This window comes from Macaca nemestrina, chromosome 10, assembly GCF_043159975.1.
Source record: "Macaca nemestrina isolate mMacNem1 chromosome 10, mMacNem.hap1, whole genome shotgun sequence".
In the NCBI taxonomy this organism is placed as follows: Eukaryota; Metazoa; Chordata; class Mammalia; order Primates; family Cercopithecidae; genus Macaca; species Macaca nemestrina.
Genome location: NC_092134.1, coordinates 29351623 through 29364389, shown reverse-complemented (window position 1 = coordinate 29364389; position 12767 = coordinate 29351623). Strand labels below are relative to the sequence as shown.

Sequence of the window (12767 nt, the reverse complement as noted above, 5' to 3'; positions counted from 1 at the left end):
AGCAAGCTATTATGTAAATATGACAAATTAATTCTAATGTCTATATGAAAAGGCAAAAGACCCCTAATAGCTATGTTAGCTCCCTAGGACTGCTACAAGAAATTACCACAAACAGGGTGGCTTAAAATAACAGATTATTCTCTTACAGTCCTGAAGGCTAGAAGTCCAAAACCAAGGTATTAGCAAGGCCATGCTTTCTCTGAAGGCTTCGGGGAAGAATCCTTCTTTGCCTTTCTCCAGCTTCTGGTGACTCTGTGAAATCCTTGGTTCCTTGGCTTGGAGACGCATTACTCCAATCTCCACCCTTGTCTTAATGTGGTGTTCTCTTCTCTGTGTGCTGATGTCCAAAATTCCCTCCCTTATAAGGACTCTAGTTATTGGATTAGGGACCATCATGACCCAGTATGATTTAATCTTAACTTGATTAGATATGAAAATACCCTATTTCCAAATAAGGTTAGGTTCCAAATAAGGTTAAATAAGGAGGTTAGGAATTGAAAATATCTTTTTTGGAAGACACAGTTCTATCCACTACAATAGCCAGCACAGTACTGAAAACGAACAAAATTAAAACGTGACTACTATCCAACTTCAAAACTTACTACATAGCTACACTAATAAAGATAGCATGGTATTTGTGTAAAAAATAGACACATCAACCAACGAAACAGAATAGAGAGCCCAGAAATAAAGCCACACACCTACCACCATCTGATCTTCGACAAAGTTGACAAAAACATGCAATGGGAAAAGGATTCCCTATTCAATAAATGGCGTTGGGATGACTAGCTAGCCATATGCAGAAGACTGAAACTGGACGTCTTCCTTATGCCATACACAAAAATCAACTCAAGATGGATTAAAGACTTAAAAGTAAAACCTAAAACTATAAAAGCCCTAGAAGATAACCTAGGAAATACCATTCTGGACATAGGCTCTGGCAAAGATTTCATGGTGAAGACCCCAAAGCAATTGTAACAAAAACAAAAATTGACAGTGGGAACTAATTAAACTAAAGATCTCTTACACAGCAAAAGAAACTATCAACGGAATAAAGAGACAACATACAGAATAAGAGAAAATATTTGCAAACTATGCATCTGACAAAGGTCCAATATCCAGAATCTATATGGCACTTAAGCAAATTAACAAGCAAAAAACAAACAACCCCATTAAAAAGTGGGGAAAGCAATATCATACGGAACGGGAAAAACTGGAAGCATTCCCCTTAAAAACTGGCACAAGACAGGGATGCCCTCTCTCACCACTCCTATTCGACATAGTGTTGGAAGTTCTGGCCAGCGCAATCAGGCAAGAGAAAGAAATAAAGGGTATTCAATTAGGAAAAGAAGGAGTCAAATTGTCCCTGTTTGCAGATGACATCATTGTTATTTTAGAAAACCCCATCATCTCAGCCCAAAATCTCCTTAAGCTGATAAGCAGCCTCAGCAAAGTCTCAGGATACAAAATCAATGTACAAAAATCACAAGCATTCTTATACACTAATAACAGACAAACAGAGAGCCAAATCATGAATGAACTCCCATTCACAATTGCTTCAAAGAGAATAAAATACCTAGGAATCCAACTTTCAAGGGATGTGAAAGACCTCTTCAAGGAGAACTACAAACCACTACTCAATGAAATAAAAGAGGACACAAACAAATGGAAGAATATTCCGTGCTCATGGATAGGAAGAATCAATATCATGAAAATGGCCATGCTGCCCAAGGTAATTTATAGATTCAGTGCCATCCCATTAAGCTACCAATGGCTTTCTTCACAGAATTGGGGGAAAAAAAAAAAAACTACTTTAAAGTTCATATGGAACTAAAAAAGAGCCCACATTGCCAAGACAATCCTAAGTCAAAAGAACAAAGCGGGAGGCATCACACTACCTGACTTCAAACTATACTACAAGGCTATGGTAACCAAAACAGCATGGTACTGGTACCAAAACAGAGATACAGACCAATGGTACAGAACAGAGCCCTCAGAAATAATACCACACATCTACAGCCATCTGATCTTTGACAAACCTGACAAAAACAAGAAATGGGGAAAGGATTCCCTATTTAATAAATGGTGCTGGGAAAACTGGCTAGCCATAAGTAGAAAGCTGAAACTAGAACCCTTCCTTACTCCTTACACAAAAATTAATTCAAGATGGATTAGAGACTTAAATGTTAGACCTAAAACCATAAAAACCCTAGAAGAAAACCTAGGCAATACCATTCAGGACATAGGCATGTGCAAGGACTTCATGTCTAAAACACCAAAAACAACGGCAACAAAAGCCAAAATTGACATATGTGATCTACTTAAAGAGCTTCTGCACAGCAAAAGAAACTACCATCAGAGGGAACAGACAACCTACAGAATGAGAGAAAATTTTTGCAATCTACTGATCTGACAAAGGGCTAATATCCAGAACCTACAAAGAATTCAAACAAATATACAAGAAAAAAACAAACAAGCCCATCAAAAAGTGGGCAAAGGAAATGAACAGACACTTCTCAAAAGAAGACATTTATATAGCCAACAGACACATGAAAAAATGTTCATCATTACTAGCCATCAGAGAAATGCAAATCAAAACCACAATGAGATACCATCTCACATCAGTTAGAATGGCGATCATTAAAAAGTCAGGAAACAACAGGTGCTGGAGAGGATGTGGAGAAATAGGAACACTTTTACACTGTTGGTGGGACTGTAAACTAGTTCAACTATCGTGGAAGAGAGTTTGGCGATTCCTCAAGGATCTAGAACTAGAAATACCATTTGACCCAGCCATCCCATTACTGGGTATATACCCAAAGGATTCTAAATCATGCTGCTGTAAAGACACATGCACACATATGTTTATTGTGGCACTATTCACAATAGCAAAGACTTGGAACCAACCCAGATGTCCATCAATGACAGACTGGATTAAGAAAATGTGGCACATATATACCATTGAATACTATGCAGCCATAAAAAAGGATGAGTTCATGTCCTTTGTAGGGACATGGATGCAGCTGGAAACCATCATTCTCAGCAAACTATCACAAGAACAGAAAACCAAACACCGTGTGTTCTCACCCATAGGTGGGAATTGAACAATGAGATCACTTGGACACAGGAAGGGGAACATCACACACCGGGGCCTGTTGTGGGGTGGGAGGAGGGGGGAGGGATAGCATTAGGAGATATACCTAATGTAAATGACAAGTTAATGGGTACAGCACACCAACATGGCACATGTATACATATGTAACAAACCTGCACATTGTGCACATGTGCCCTAGAACATAAAGTATAATAACAAAAAAAAAGTGAGCAAAGGACCTGCACAGACACTTTTCAAAAGAAGACATACATGCAGCTAACAAACATATGAAAGAATGCTCATCATCATTAGTCACTAGAGAAATGCAAATCAAAACCACAATGAGATATCATCTTACACCAGTCAGAATGGCTACAAAAGTCAAAAAATAACAGATGGTGGCAAGGTTGCAGAGAAAAGGGAAGGCTCATACATTGCTGGTGGGAGTGCATATTAGTTCAGCCATCGTGGAAAGCAGTTTGGCAATTTCTCAAAGAACTTAGAATTACCATTTGGCCCAGCAATCCCATTATTGAGTATATCCCAAAGGAATATAAATCATTCTACATAAAGACACATGCACACGTATGTTCACTGCAGCACTATTCATAATAGCAAAGACATGAAATCAACCTAAATGCCCATCAGTGGTAGGCTAGATAAAGAAAATATAGGTCTGGACACAGTGACTCATCTCTGTAATCGCAGCACTCTGTGAGGCTAAGGCAGGTGGGTCACTTGAGGTCAGGAATTCGAGACCACCCTGGCCAACATGGCAAAATCCCATCTCTACTAAAAATACAAAAAATAGCTGAGTGTGGTGGTGCATACCTATAGTCCCAGCTACTCAGGAGGCTGAGGTATGAGAATCACTTGAACTCAGGAGGGGGAGGTTCCAGTGAGCCAAGATCACGCCACTGCACTCCAGCCTGGGTGACAGAGCAAGACGCTGTCTCAAAAAGAAAAAGAAAATATGGTATATTACACTTTGGAATACAATGCAGCCATAAAAAAAGAACAAGATCATGTCCTTTGCAGGAACATGGATGGAACTGGAGTTCATCATGCTAAGCAAACTAACGCAGCAACAGAAAACCAAATACTGCATGTTCTCACTTATAAGTGGGAGCTAAACATTGAGTACATATGCACACAATGAATGCACATGCAACGAACAACAGATATTGGGGCCTACTTGAGGCTGGAGTGTGGGAGGAGGGTGAAGATCAAAAAACTACCTATTAAGTACTATGCTTATTATCTGGGGTGTGAAATAATCTGTACACAAAACCCCCATGACATGCAATTTACGTATATAACAAACCTGCGCATGTACCTCTGAACTTAAAATAAAGTTTATTTTAAAATGGTAAACAGATTTGAACAGACAATTCACCAAAGGAGATGTACAGGTAGCAAGTAAGTATACGTAAAGATGCTCAACATCATTTGTTACTAGGCAATTGCATATTAAACCAGTAATGAGATACCACTATACACCTATTAGAATGGCCCAAATTCAAAAAACTGACAAAACCAAATGCTGATGAGGATGCAGAGCAACAGGAACTCTCATTCATTGCTGGCGAAAATATAAAATTTTGCAGCCATTGTGAAAGACAATTTGACAGTTTCTTACAAAACAAGTATATTCTTACTATACGATCCAACAATTGTACTCCCAGATATTTACCCAATTGATTTGAAAACTTGTGGACACACAAAAACTTGCATGTAAATGTTAATAGCAGGTTTATTCACAATCACCAATAACTGAAATTATTCAAAATATCCTTCAACAAGTGAAGAATAAACAAACCATGGTAAATCCATATAATGGAATATTATTCAACAATAAAAATAAATGAAGTCTAAACCATGAAAAGACACAGAGGAACCTTAAATGCATATTAGTAATCTTCACAACGGTATATGGCTGCACTGGTGATAGCTTAGAGAAGGACAGTGGTGGCAGAGATGGAGAAGTGAATAAGTTTGAAAAACAGGAAGTAAAAAATGTCAGGGCTCATTGATGAAATAGATTTGGGGAGGAGGTAAAGGAGAGGAAGGTGTCTAGGATGACTCCAGGGTGGGAATTTCAGAGACAGTTCCTGGGAAAGAACCTGATTTTGGAAGGATGTTCATGAGTTCAGTTTTAGACATGTTAGGTCTCAGATGTTTTGGAGACCATATCCAAGTGCAGACTTATATAGGCAATTGGATACATAGGCATCATGTCTCTGAGCACCTCCATCACTTGCTTGCACATGCCATATCTGCTCCCAGTCTGTCTCTCCTAGTCTTTGACACAGTCCAGAAATGCAACTTCAGCTAGAATTGGATTTTCTTCACCTTGATGTGGCCCAGGGCTCCTGCCAAAAACAAGAGTATCATGCCACAAGAAATCTACAAAAACTAACCCAAGCCTAGAAGCTGTCTTCTAGGCTCAAAGCCCTCTCTACCGGTCATTAATCAGAGATGCAACTTCCCTAGATGAGTGCCGCAAGGAAGGACAAACCTAGGCGCCAAGTAGACTGGGCAAGAAGCACCCAAGGAGATACAAGTTCAAGACTCCAAACTGCACATCGTTTCCCATCACATCTGTTATGTTTGTTATCCTCAAACCACCAGAGGGAGCCAAACTTCACGGTCCAGAGGGAAGAACTAGGGGAGAGGAATGTCAGCATTTGCCCAGACCTCTTTATTATAAAAGGAGGGCAGGGTTGAACTGGCAGGCACCTCCCAGGATGGCACACTATAAAACAGGATTTCTCCCAGAATTCTTTGAAAAAAAAAAATAGTCCAGTTAAGGGTCTTACCTCCAGCAGCACCCCAGGAGGGCGAATTGATTCAGGGCTGTGTGTGGCTACATAATCATGATAAGAAAACATGTCTGGGGAGGCCCAGACAGCTGACCAGACCACTGTAATACCTCCTATGGCTATGATATGAGATTCCTGATGTAATTAAATCTTGTTCTGATGAATCTAACCAATTTCTCTATTGCTTTGGTGATAAGTACTTAACCTTGTGACTTCTACTTTCAGCAACTCACAAAGAGAGAAAAGTAAGCCCATACAGTCCTGGAAGGACTTTGGGGAGAACTCCCCCAAATGGTCATGGGCTGACTCTCCCAGCCAGGGTGGGAGGTAAGGTAAGACAGTGAACAGCTACAATAAGTAGAGAGGCTGGATCACAGCCTTGCTTTATAAAACCGGTTCAGACAGACAAAAGGAGGCCCTGGCAGAGATGAGCGAATGGATGCCAGAGGCTTCATGGAAGTAAATTCTACAGGACTTGGCCATGATTGAATCTGATGTATGTCAGAGGCAATTATGGAGGTCAGGACTCCCTGCTGAGAGGCCCCTGGGGGTCCAGAGTAACACAGACACGAACCAGCAGGATCTTAGATATTGATACAGGTTACACCACGTTTACAGAATCACCAGGAGAGCTATACGATGTTCCCCACCTAATTCTAACTCGGCTCATTTACATCCAGGAAATCTTTACACACTGAAATATTAGGTGATTGCCTCCCAGTTTCAACTCTCAGCCCCTAGCCCCTTCCATCACCATAACAACCATGCTATGATAAGCAATTGTGGCATTATCTGGAAGGACCTTTACCCCTGTTGGAGGTTTAGTCTTCCTCTGGTTACTGTTCAGCTTTCTGTGACAAACAGAACCATCCCCTCCCGCCCCCTTCCTTCCACTCCCCTGCCCTGCATCCCTAAGCACTGACACACTTCCAGATAGATCCATGTCCAGACAGATCCTGGCTGCATTCCACACGCGTGTATCCTCATGAGGATTGCCTGGGTTCTTCCACGTGGATGATTGCTGGGTCAGACAAATTCCGAAATTAAATCATACACGACAATAAGGATCAAGGCAAAGTCTAGATGTTTAAGGATCAAAAGGGGTACAAATGTGGTAAAGCCCAAATCTATTCCTAACTATCTGGGAGACCTCAAGCAACTTACCTGTCTGAGACTCAGTTTCCTTAATTTCAATCAAGATATTACTAGTATTATAGCAATTTTATGAGAATTAAACAAAATGACATATATAAAGTACTTAACTCAAAGCCAGGTATATAACAAATGCTCAAAATCTGTTCTGATCACTGAACTGTAAAGCCGGAAGGATTTCATTGCCTTGTTCATTGCTGTGTCAGTGACTCCATGAGTTCATGGTCCAGGGAAGGTGCTGAGTTAATACTCGTTGAAAGAATGAATGAGGGCTATTATTCTGTTTAATAAGCCAGGAAATGCAGGATGAAAGACAGTGAGAGGAGAGAGGGCAGGCAAAGGGGCTTGCTTATGGAGAACAAAGGGAAGAAATATTAACCAAAGTGCTGTCCAAACCCAAGCCAGTAAAGCGGAAGGTCAAAGAATAGCTGTCCTCATTTTGATTGAGGACACCTTGAAGTACTGTTTTCAATACTGAGTGATGGAAAAAGTTGCTGCTACCATCAGCAGGCAGAGGGATCGTGGAAAAAACAATTTGAGAGAGAAAATCCTGAAATAATGTAGGTTTTCACCTATTTAATTTGAAGTGTTAACTGCTCACTCAGGAAAGTTGTTAATCAAGCAATAATACTCTTACTAGCTCTCATAAAAGAGGGGATGTACCTGGTACTCCAAAAAGAGGTTCAAGCTGGAAAGACAGAAGGTGCCAAGGCTGTGGTTGAAGCCACGAAAAAGTGGAGAGACAGAAAGAATGTTAAGGACAAACCCCTAAAAAAGTCATTGTGGCCTGGTGCAGTGGCTCACGTCTGGAATCCCAGCACTTTGGGAGGCTGAGGCAGGTGGATCATGAGGTCAAGAGATCAAGACCATCCTGGCCAACATGGTGAAACCCCATCTCTACTAAAAATACAAAAATTAGGTGGGCGTGGTGGCATGTGCCTGTAGTCCCAGCTACTTGGGAGGCTGAGGCAGGAGAATCACTTGTACCTGGGAGGCAGAGGTTGCAGTGAGCTGAGATCTCACCATTGTACTCCAGCCTGACGTCAGAGTGAGATTCCATCTCAAAAAAAAAGAAAAAAGAAAAAGAAAAAGAAAAAAGTCACTGCAAGCAGATAAAGAGAAGCCATTTCAAAAATAACACTTTTTCCTGATTTCTTGTCTTCCAAACTTGTTGGCTTCCGTTGTAGAAAGGAATAATCAGGGAGGTCTGTTGGATTGATCAGAATTATGTGAGGCAACAGGAGAATCATAACTTTGGCCACTCTATATCCCAGCAAAATGCACTACTGAAAGATTGAGACTCACATACCTGAGAGTATACAGCTCTTCCTCATTGTATGGCACTGATCTGCTTTAATCTTGGCCGCTGAGAGTAAGTAGGCCTCAGAGATGTCATAGCCGGCCTCCAATAATACATTCCAGAAGTGAATGAGGTGCAGCCTTGTCCAGAAGCCCGGGCTTTGGATTTTTGACATAAAGTCTGTGATACTTGTGACACAATATATTAATAGATATAATTTTAGTATTTCTGGCCTTAAAGGAAGCTCTTCTATTTACCATATTTCAGTGGCCTGTTCATAAACATCTTACCTAACATATCTTTTGGAGGTCACCAGATAAATATGAGCCTTTCACTCTTCAGCAGTCAAAGCCAATTCTCCTGATCCACCCAGGAAACCCCCTCCTCTGAGAAGGCTCCCTGGGTCTACCAGGCAGAGCACCAGGCCCTCCCTCTTCTGTGCTTGCAACAGTTCGTTGCGTCATTGCTCTAGTGAGGCATTACCACCATGTATAGTAATTCTCTGGCTCCACATCTTCCCCCACTAGATGGAAAGCACCTACAGGCTTAGAGCTGTATCTGTTCACTTCTGCACCCTCAGGGCCTAGCAGGTTGTGGGAGACAGAATCGGTCATAAATAGATGTTTGCTGAATTAATGAGTAATAGGAAAAGAAGAAAGAGACAAGGAAGGGAAGGTAGGTGGGTGGGAGGGAGGGAGGGAGGAAGAAGGAAGGAAAGTAGTGTAGGGAAAAGAAGGGAATGGAAGGGAAGCAGATAGCAGGGTCTAGCAAAGCTTGCCCAATCTTTTACCCTTTTCCAGCTCTCATCCTTGCCCCCCTCTCTCTGGAATGCCACTTAACTTTGAGAGGACTCCATATAGAGTGAAGAGGAGAAATGAACACTGCAGAGCCTGATAGACCAAGGGGAGTAACCCTGGAGACCCAGCAACCACAGAAGTTGCTGCCAGAGGATAGTTCCATCTGAATGAATGAATGGGTGGTTGAATGGATAAATGAATGATACAACTTGTTCAAGGGAACCATGGGTATCTAAACATAGCACCGGTAAAAGAGAAAGCTAAATCTGCCTAAATACAATGATATAAAAATGGCAAGACTTACCTAGGGCTTGAGAGAAAGCCGCACAACCCCCGCAAGCATCCACTCATTTTCATATGCCATGGCAATTCTTGATACACTCTCCAGAAAGAGGTTTGCCGCTGGAAGTATCTGATCAACACTTGGTGAAAATATGTTTTCTTGTGATTCATTGGGCTCTGAAATGAACATGGACTGCTTTCTCTGACAGGAGCGATTACACCTATTTAAACATCAATTACAGTTTAACGCCTCTGACTTTTTAGTACATGAAAATACTACAGCAAAAATATGACAACTCTGTGGCTGTAATTAGAGAAATAAAAGTCAAGGTAGCTGGAAAAAAATTGTATCTCATACATCAGTCTGAATTTACCAAAGAATTTGTTCTAGTTACGCTTGCTGACCTAGAATTAGAGAAGTTTGTGGGCATGTTGATTTCCCATGTTAAGTCTTTCCCCTCCCCCAAGGAAACATTTTCAACCTACTTTTCTACTTTAAATATACACTATGGTTACTGCTTAAATAAGCACTTTTGAACATTTGAGAGTGTGCATTTTGGAGAAGTTAAGCCATTGCCTGGATCTCATATGAGCCAAGGGGTAGCTGGCAAACAAATGGCAAATTTGATATTGGAGCCAGGATTACTATATCTTCGTTTCCAAAGAGAAATGGTTCCAGTAGATCATACTGCCCAGACATAAGCTTCTCAAAAACAAAAGCATTTGTTTAACTAAATCCTGGTGATCTCTAACCTTGAAAACTAAAATAGAAGTATTTTTAAATTTTCTGCTTGTCACTTTTTCTTGCAAGATAATGGAACACACAGCTAGGTGGCACACCAAGCCCAGTTCTTCGTAAGAACTCTAACCAAAGGGGAACTCACTGTTTAAACAACCATTCTTCATTTCCATTACATGATTTCCAGGTCACCCACCCATATGGAGAGACCCCGTGTTATCTGGTCTAAAGTGTGCAGATGTGCCCAGACGGCAAGTGCAGTGCCTAACAGGCCCCTGCAAGAAAAAAAAACTCCTCTCCTCCACTGTGTGTGGCAAAACTATGTGTGTGGTTATAAATCAGGCAAGTGGGGTGGGAATGAGGGAGAAAAAGAACTGGCATAAATAGTACCTGGGTTCAAGATCTGGAGAGTTAAACACAATACGTAAAGTATGGAAAACATTTTCATAGAAAAGGCAGCATTTAATTTAAAATAACCTCATGAGGAGGATATAGATATGCATTCCCATATGGCAAAATCAGAGAGACAGGTGACTTACCCCTGGTCAGCACATGACCAGTAACTGCAGAAGTAGCAATCCAACCTTCTGGTTTAACGGCATTGCTCCTCCAACTACACATATGATGTGAGGAATGGTTTGAGCCCAGCATCATCTTTCCATACACAGTGCAGCACTCAATGATAGGCTAAATGGCCACTGTTTATGTAGTGCTAGATTGGTGGGCTAGATTATGCTGTACTGATAGACAACCCCCAATCTCAGTAGCTTAAAAGAGCAAAGATCTATCACAGGTTGGAGACTGGGAACCCCAATCCAGGTCTCCTCCCTGTGGAACTGACAGAGCAGTCGCCGTCTTGAATGTTGCCAGTGGCCACTTAGTCACAAGGCCCCACCCAACAAGGGGGGCCAGGAAGTGTTTTCCATGGTGGGAGGGGGAGGGGGGCTAGAAATATTGGCATTTGGCTCAAATGGCCACCACTAGTGCTTATTGTAGTGCCAGATCCTGTACCTTACATGAATTAGCATTTTAATACCCTCAAGGCAAATACTGTTATCCCTATATTGCAGGTGAAAAACTGAGTCTTACAGAGGTAAGTAAGCACCTCGCGTCAGGTCACGCCAGTTCTGTCCAACTCCAAAGCCACTGCTCTCCACAAGAAATCATTTCTAGTAAGATGCCATGGTGATTTCCAGAAGGAGGGAAGGTGGGTTCTGTTTGCCAAACAGCATGCAGACCTGAGCATGAGATGAGGACAGGGACAGGGAGCCATGAGGCTACTCATGTTCCAGAGACCACGGTGCTGTGTACAGGTGACTCATACCTTCTCTCCTGTGCTCAGCCCTCCAGCTCCTGATTCCAGGCAGATACTGGAGGCTGAGGTTTAGTACTGAGTCTCAAAACAATAGAGATGAAAGCCCCTAGAAACAGCAGATCCAAAAAACCAGCAGCCAGGCATACCTGCACATTCATTCAGTAAATATCTATTCAGTAAAACTAGAACGGGTCTCAGGGAATTCAGACTTGCTTGAGGGTGCCTGAGATCTTTAGGCTCACATAATTCAAGAACACCAGTTGATTTTTTATCGTATTTATTTAAAAATTTGCAGCCGGGCGAGTTGGCTCATGCCTGTAATCCTAACACTTTGGGAGGCCAAGGCGGGTAGACTACCTGAGGTCAGGAGATCGAGACCAGCCTGACCAACATGGAGAAACCCCGTCTCTACTGAAAATACAAAATTAGCCGGGAGTGGTGGCACATGCCTGTAATCCCAGCTACTCAGGAGGCTGAGGCAGGAGAATCACTTGAACCCAGGAGGCAGAGGTTGCAGTGAGCTGAGATGGCGCCATTGCACTCCAGCCTGGGAAACAAGAGTGAAACTCTGTCTCAAAAAAAAAAAAAAAAAAAATTGCATCTGAACACTTCAAAGCTGGCAATGTGGATTGGTTTGACCAATAACCACTGCTTGATCCTTACAAATAAATTCTGTAACAAAAACCAAACGTGGCTATCATGATCAGTATTAACAAGACATAATGGCCTATAGGCAATAGAGGAGCATTTCTCAGCTTTGCAGCTCTCCTTTGCCCTATGCCTTTGCAGCCACACTAATATGCATGCATATGTGTATGCACACACGTGTGCAACATACAAAGTGTGTAAGACCAAACGATCCTCAGTTTTAGTAACAGAAAAGAGGCTGCTCCATCACAGCCTAGAGGTCAAAGGGTCTCTCTAGGTTAGCCAATTTATGGTAGGAGTAATTTAGGTTACGAATTGACTATAATGCTAGACAGGCCATTAATTTCACAGGCAAAATGGATGCAGATGCATGTGACTAAAAGAGACCAGCTTACCTCAAAATGATTGATATGACATTTGGACAAGAGTCAAGAAAGAGAGCCCTTTACAACAACAATAACAACAACAACAACAACAACAACAACAACAACAACGAACCCAACATAGTGGATTCAAGTACTACAGTTCTGGCTTTTGGATATTTTCCATCATTGGAGGATGGGCTTATTTCTCCTGCCCAGGCCACATGGAGGTGAATTACTGCTATTACAATTCCTA

The 12767-nt window shown here is 41.7% G+C and overlaps 1 protein-coding gene across 9 annotated transcripts in view; it reads right to left on the bottom strand.

Moving 5' to 3' along the window:
- LOC105497726 (putative tetratricopeptide repeat protein 41) overlaps positions 1–12767 on the bottom strand; it is a 93421-nt gene that overhangs the window by 39681 nt on the left and 40973 nt on the right. For all 9 annotated transcript variants that reach the window (XR_011608907.1, XR_011608908.1, XM_011769035.2 and 6 more), the window contains exons 8-9: positions 9470–9668; positions 8378–8556 (exon numbers count right to left, since the gene is read on the bottom strand). Coding sequence is in view for 7 of the 9 variants with exons in the window: in XM_011769035.2 (XP_011767337.2) it covers positions 8378–8556; positions 9470–9668 (378 nt within the window). In the remaining 2 variants the exon portion in view is untranslated. The remainder of the gene's footprint in view (positions 1–8377; positions 8557–9469; positions 9669–12767) is intronic.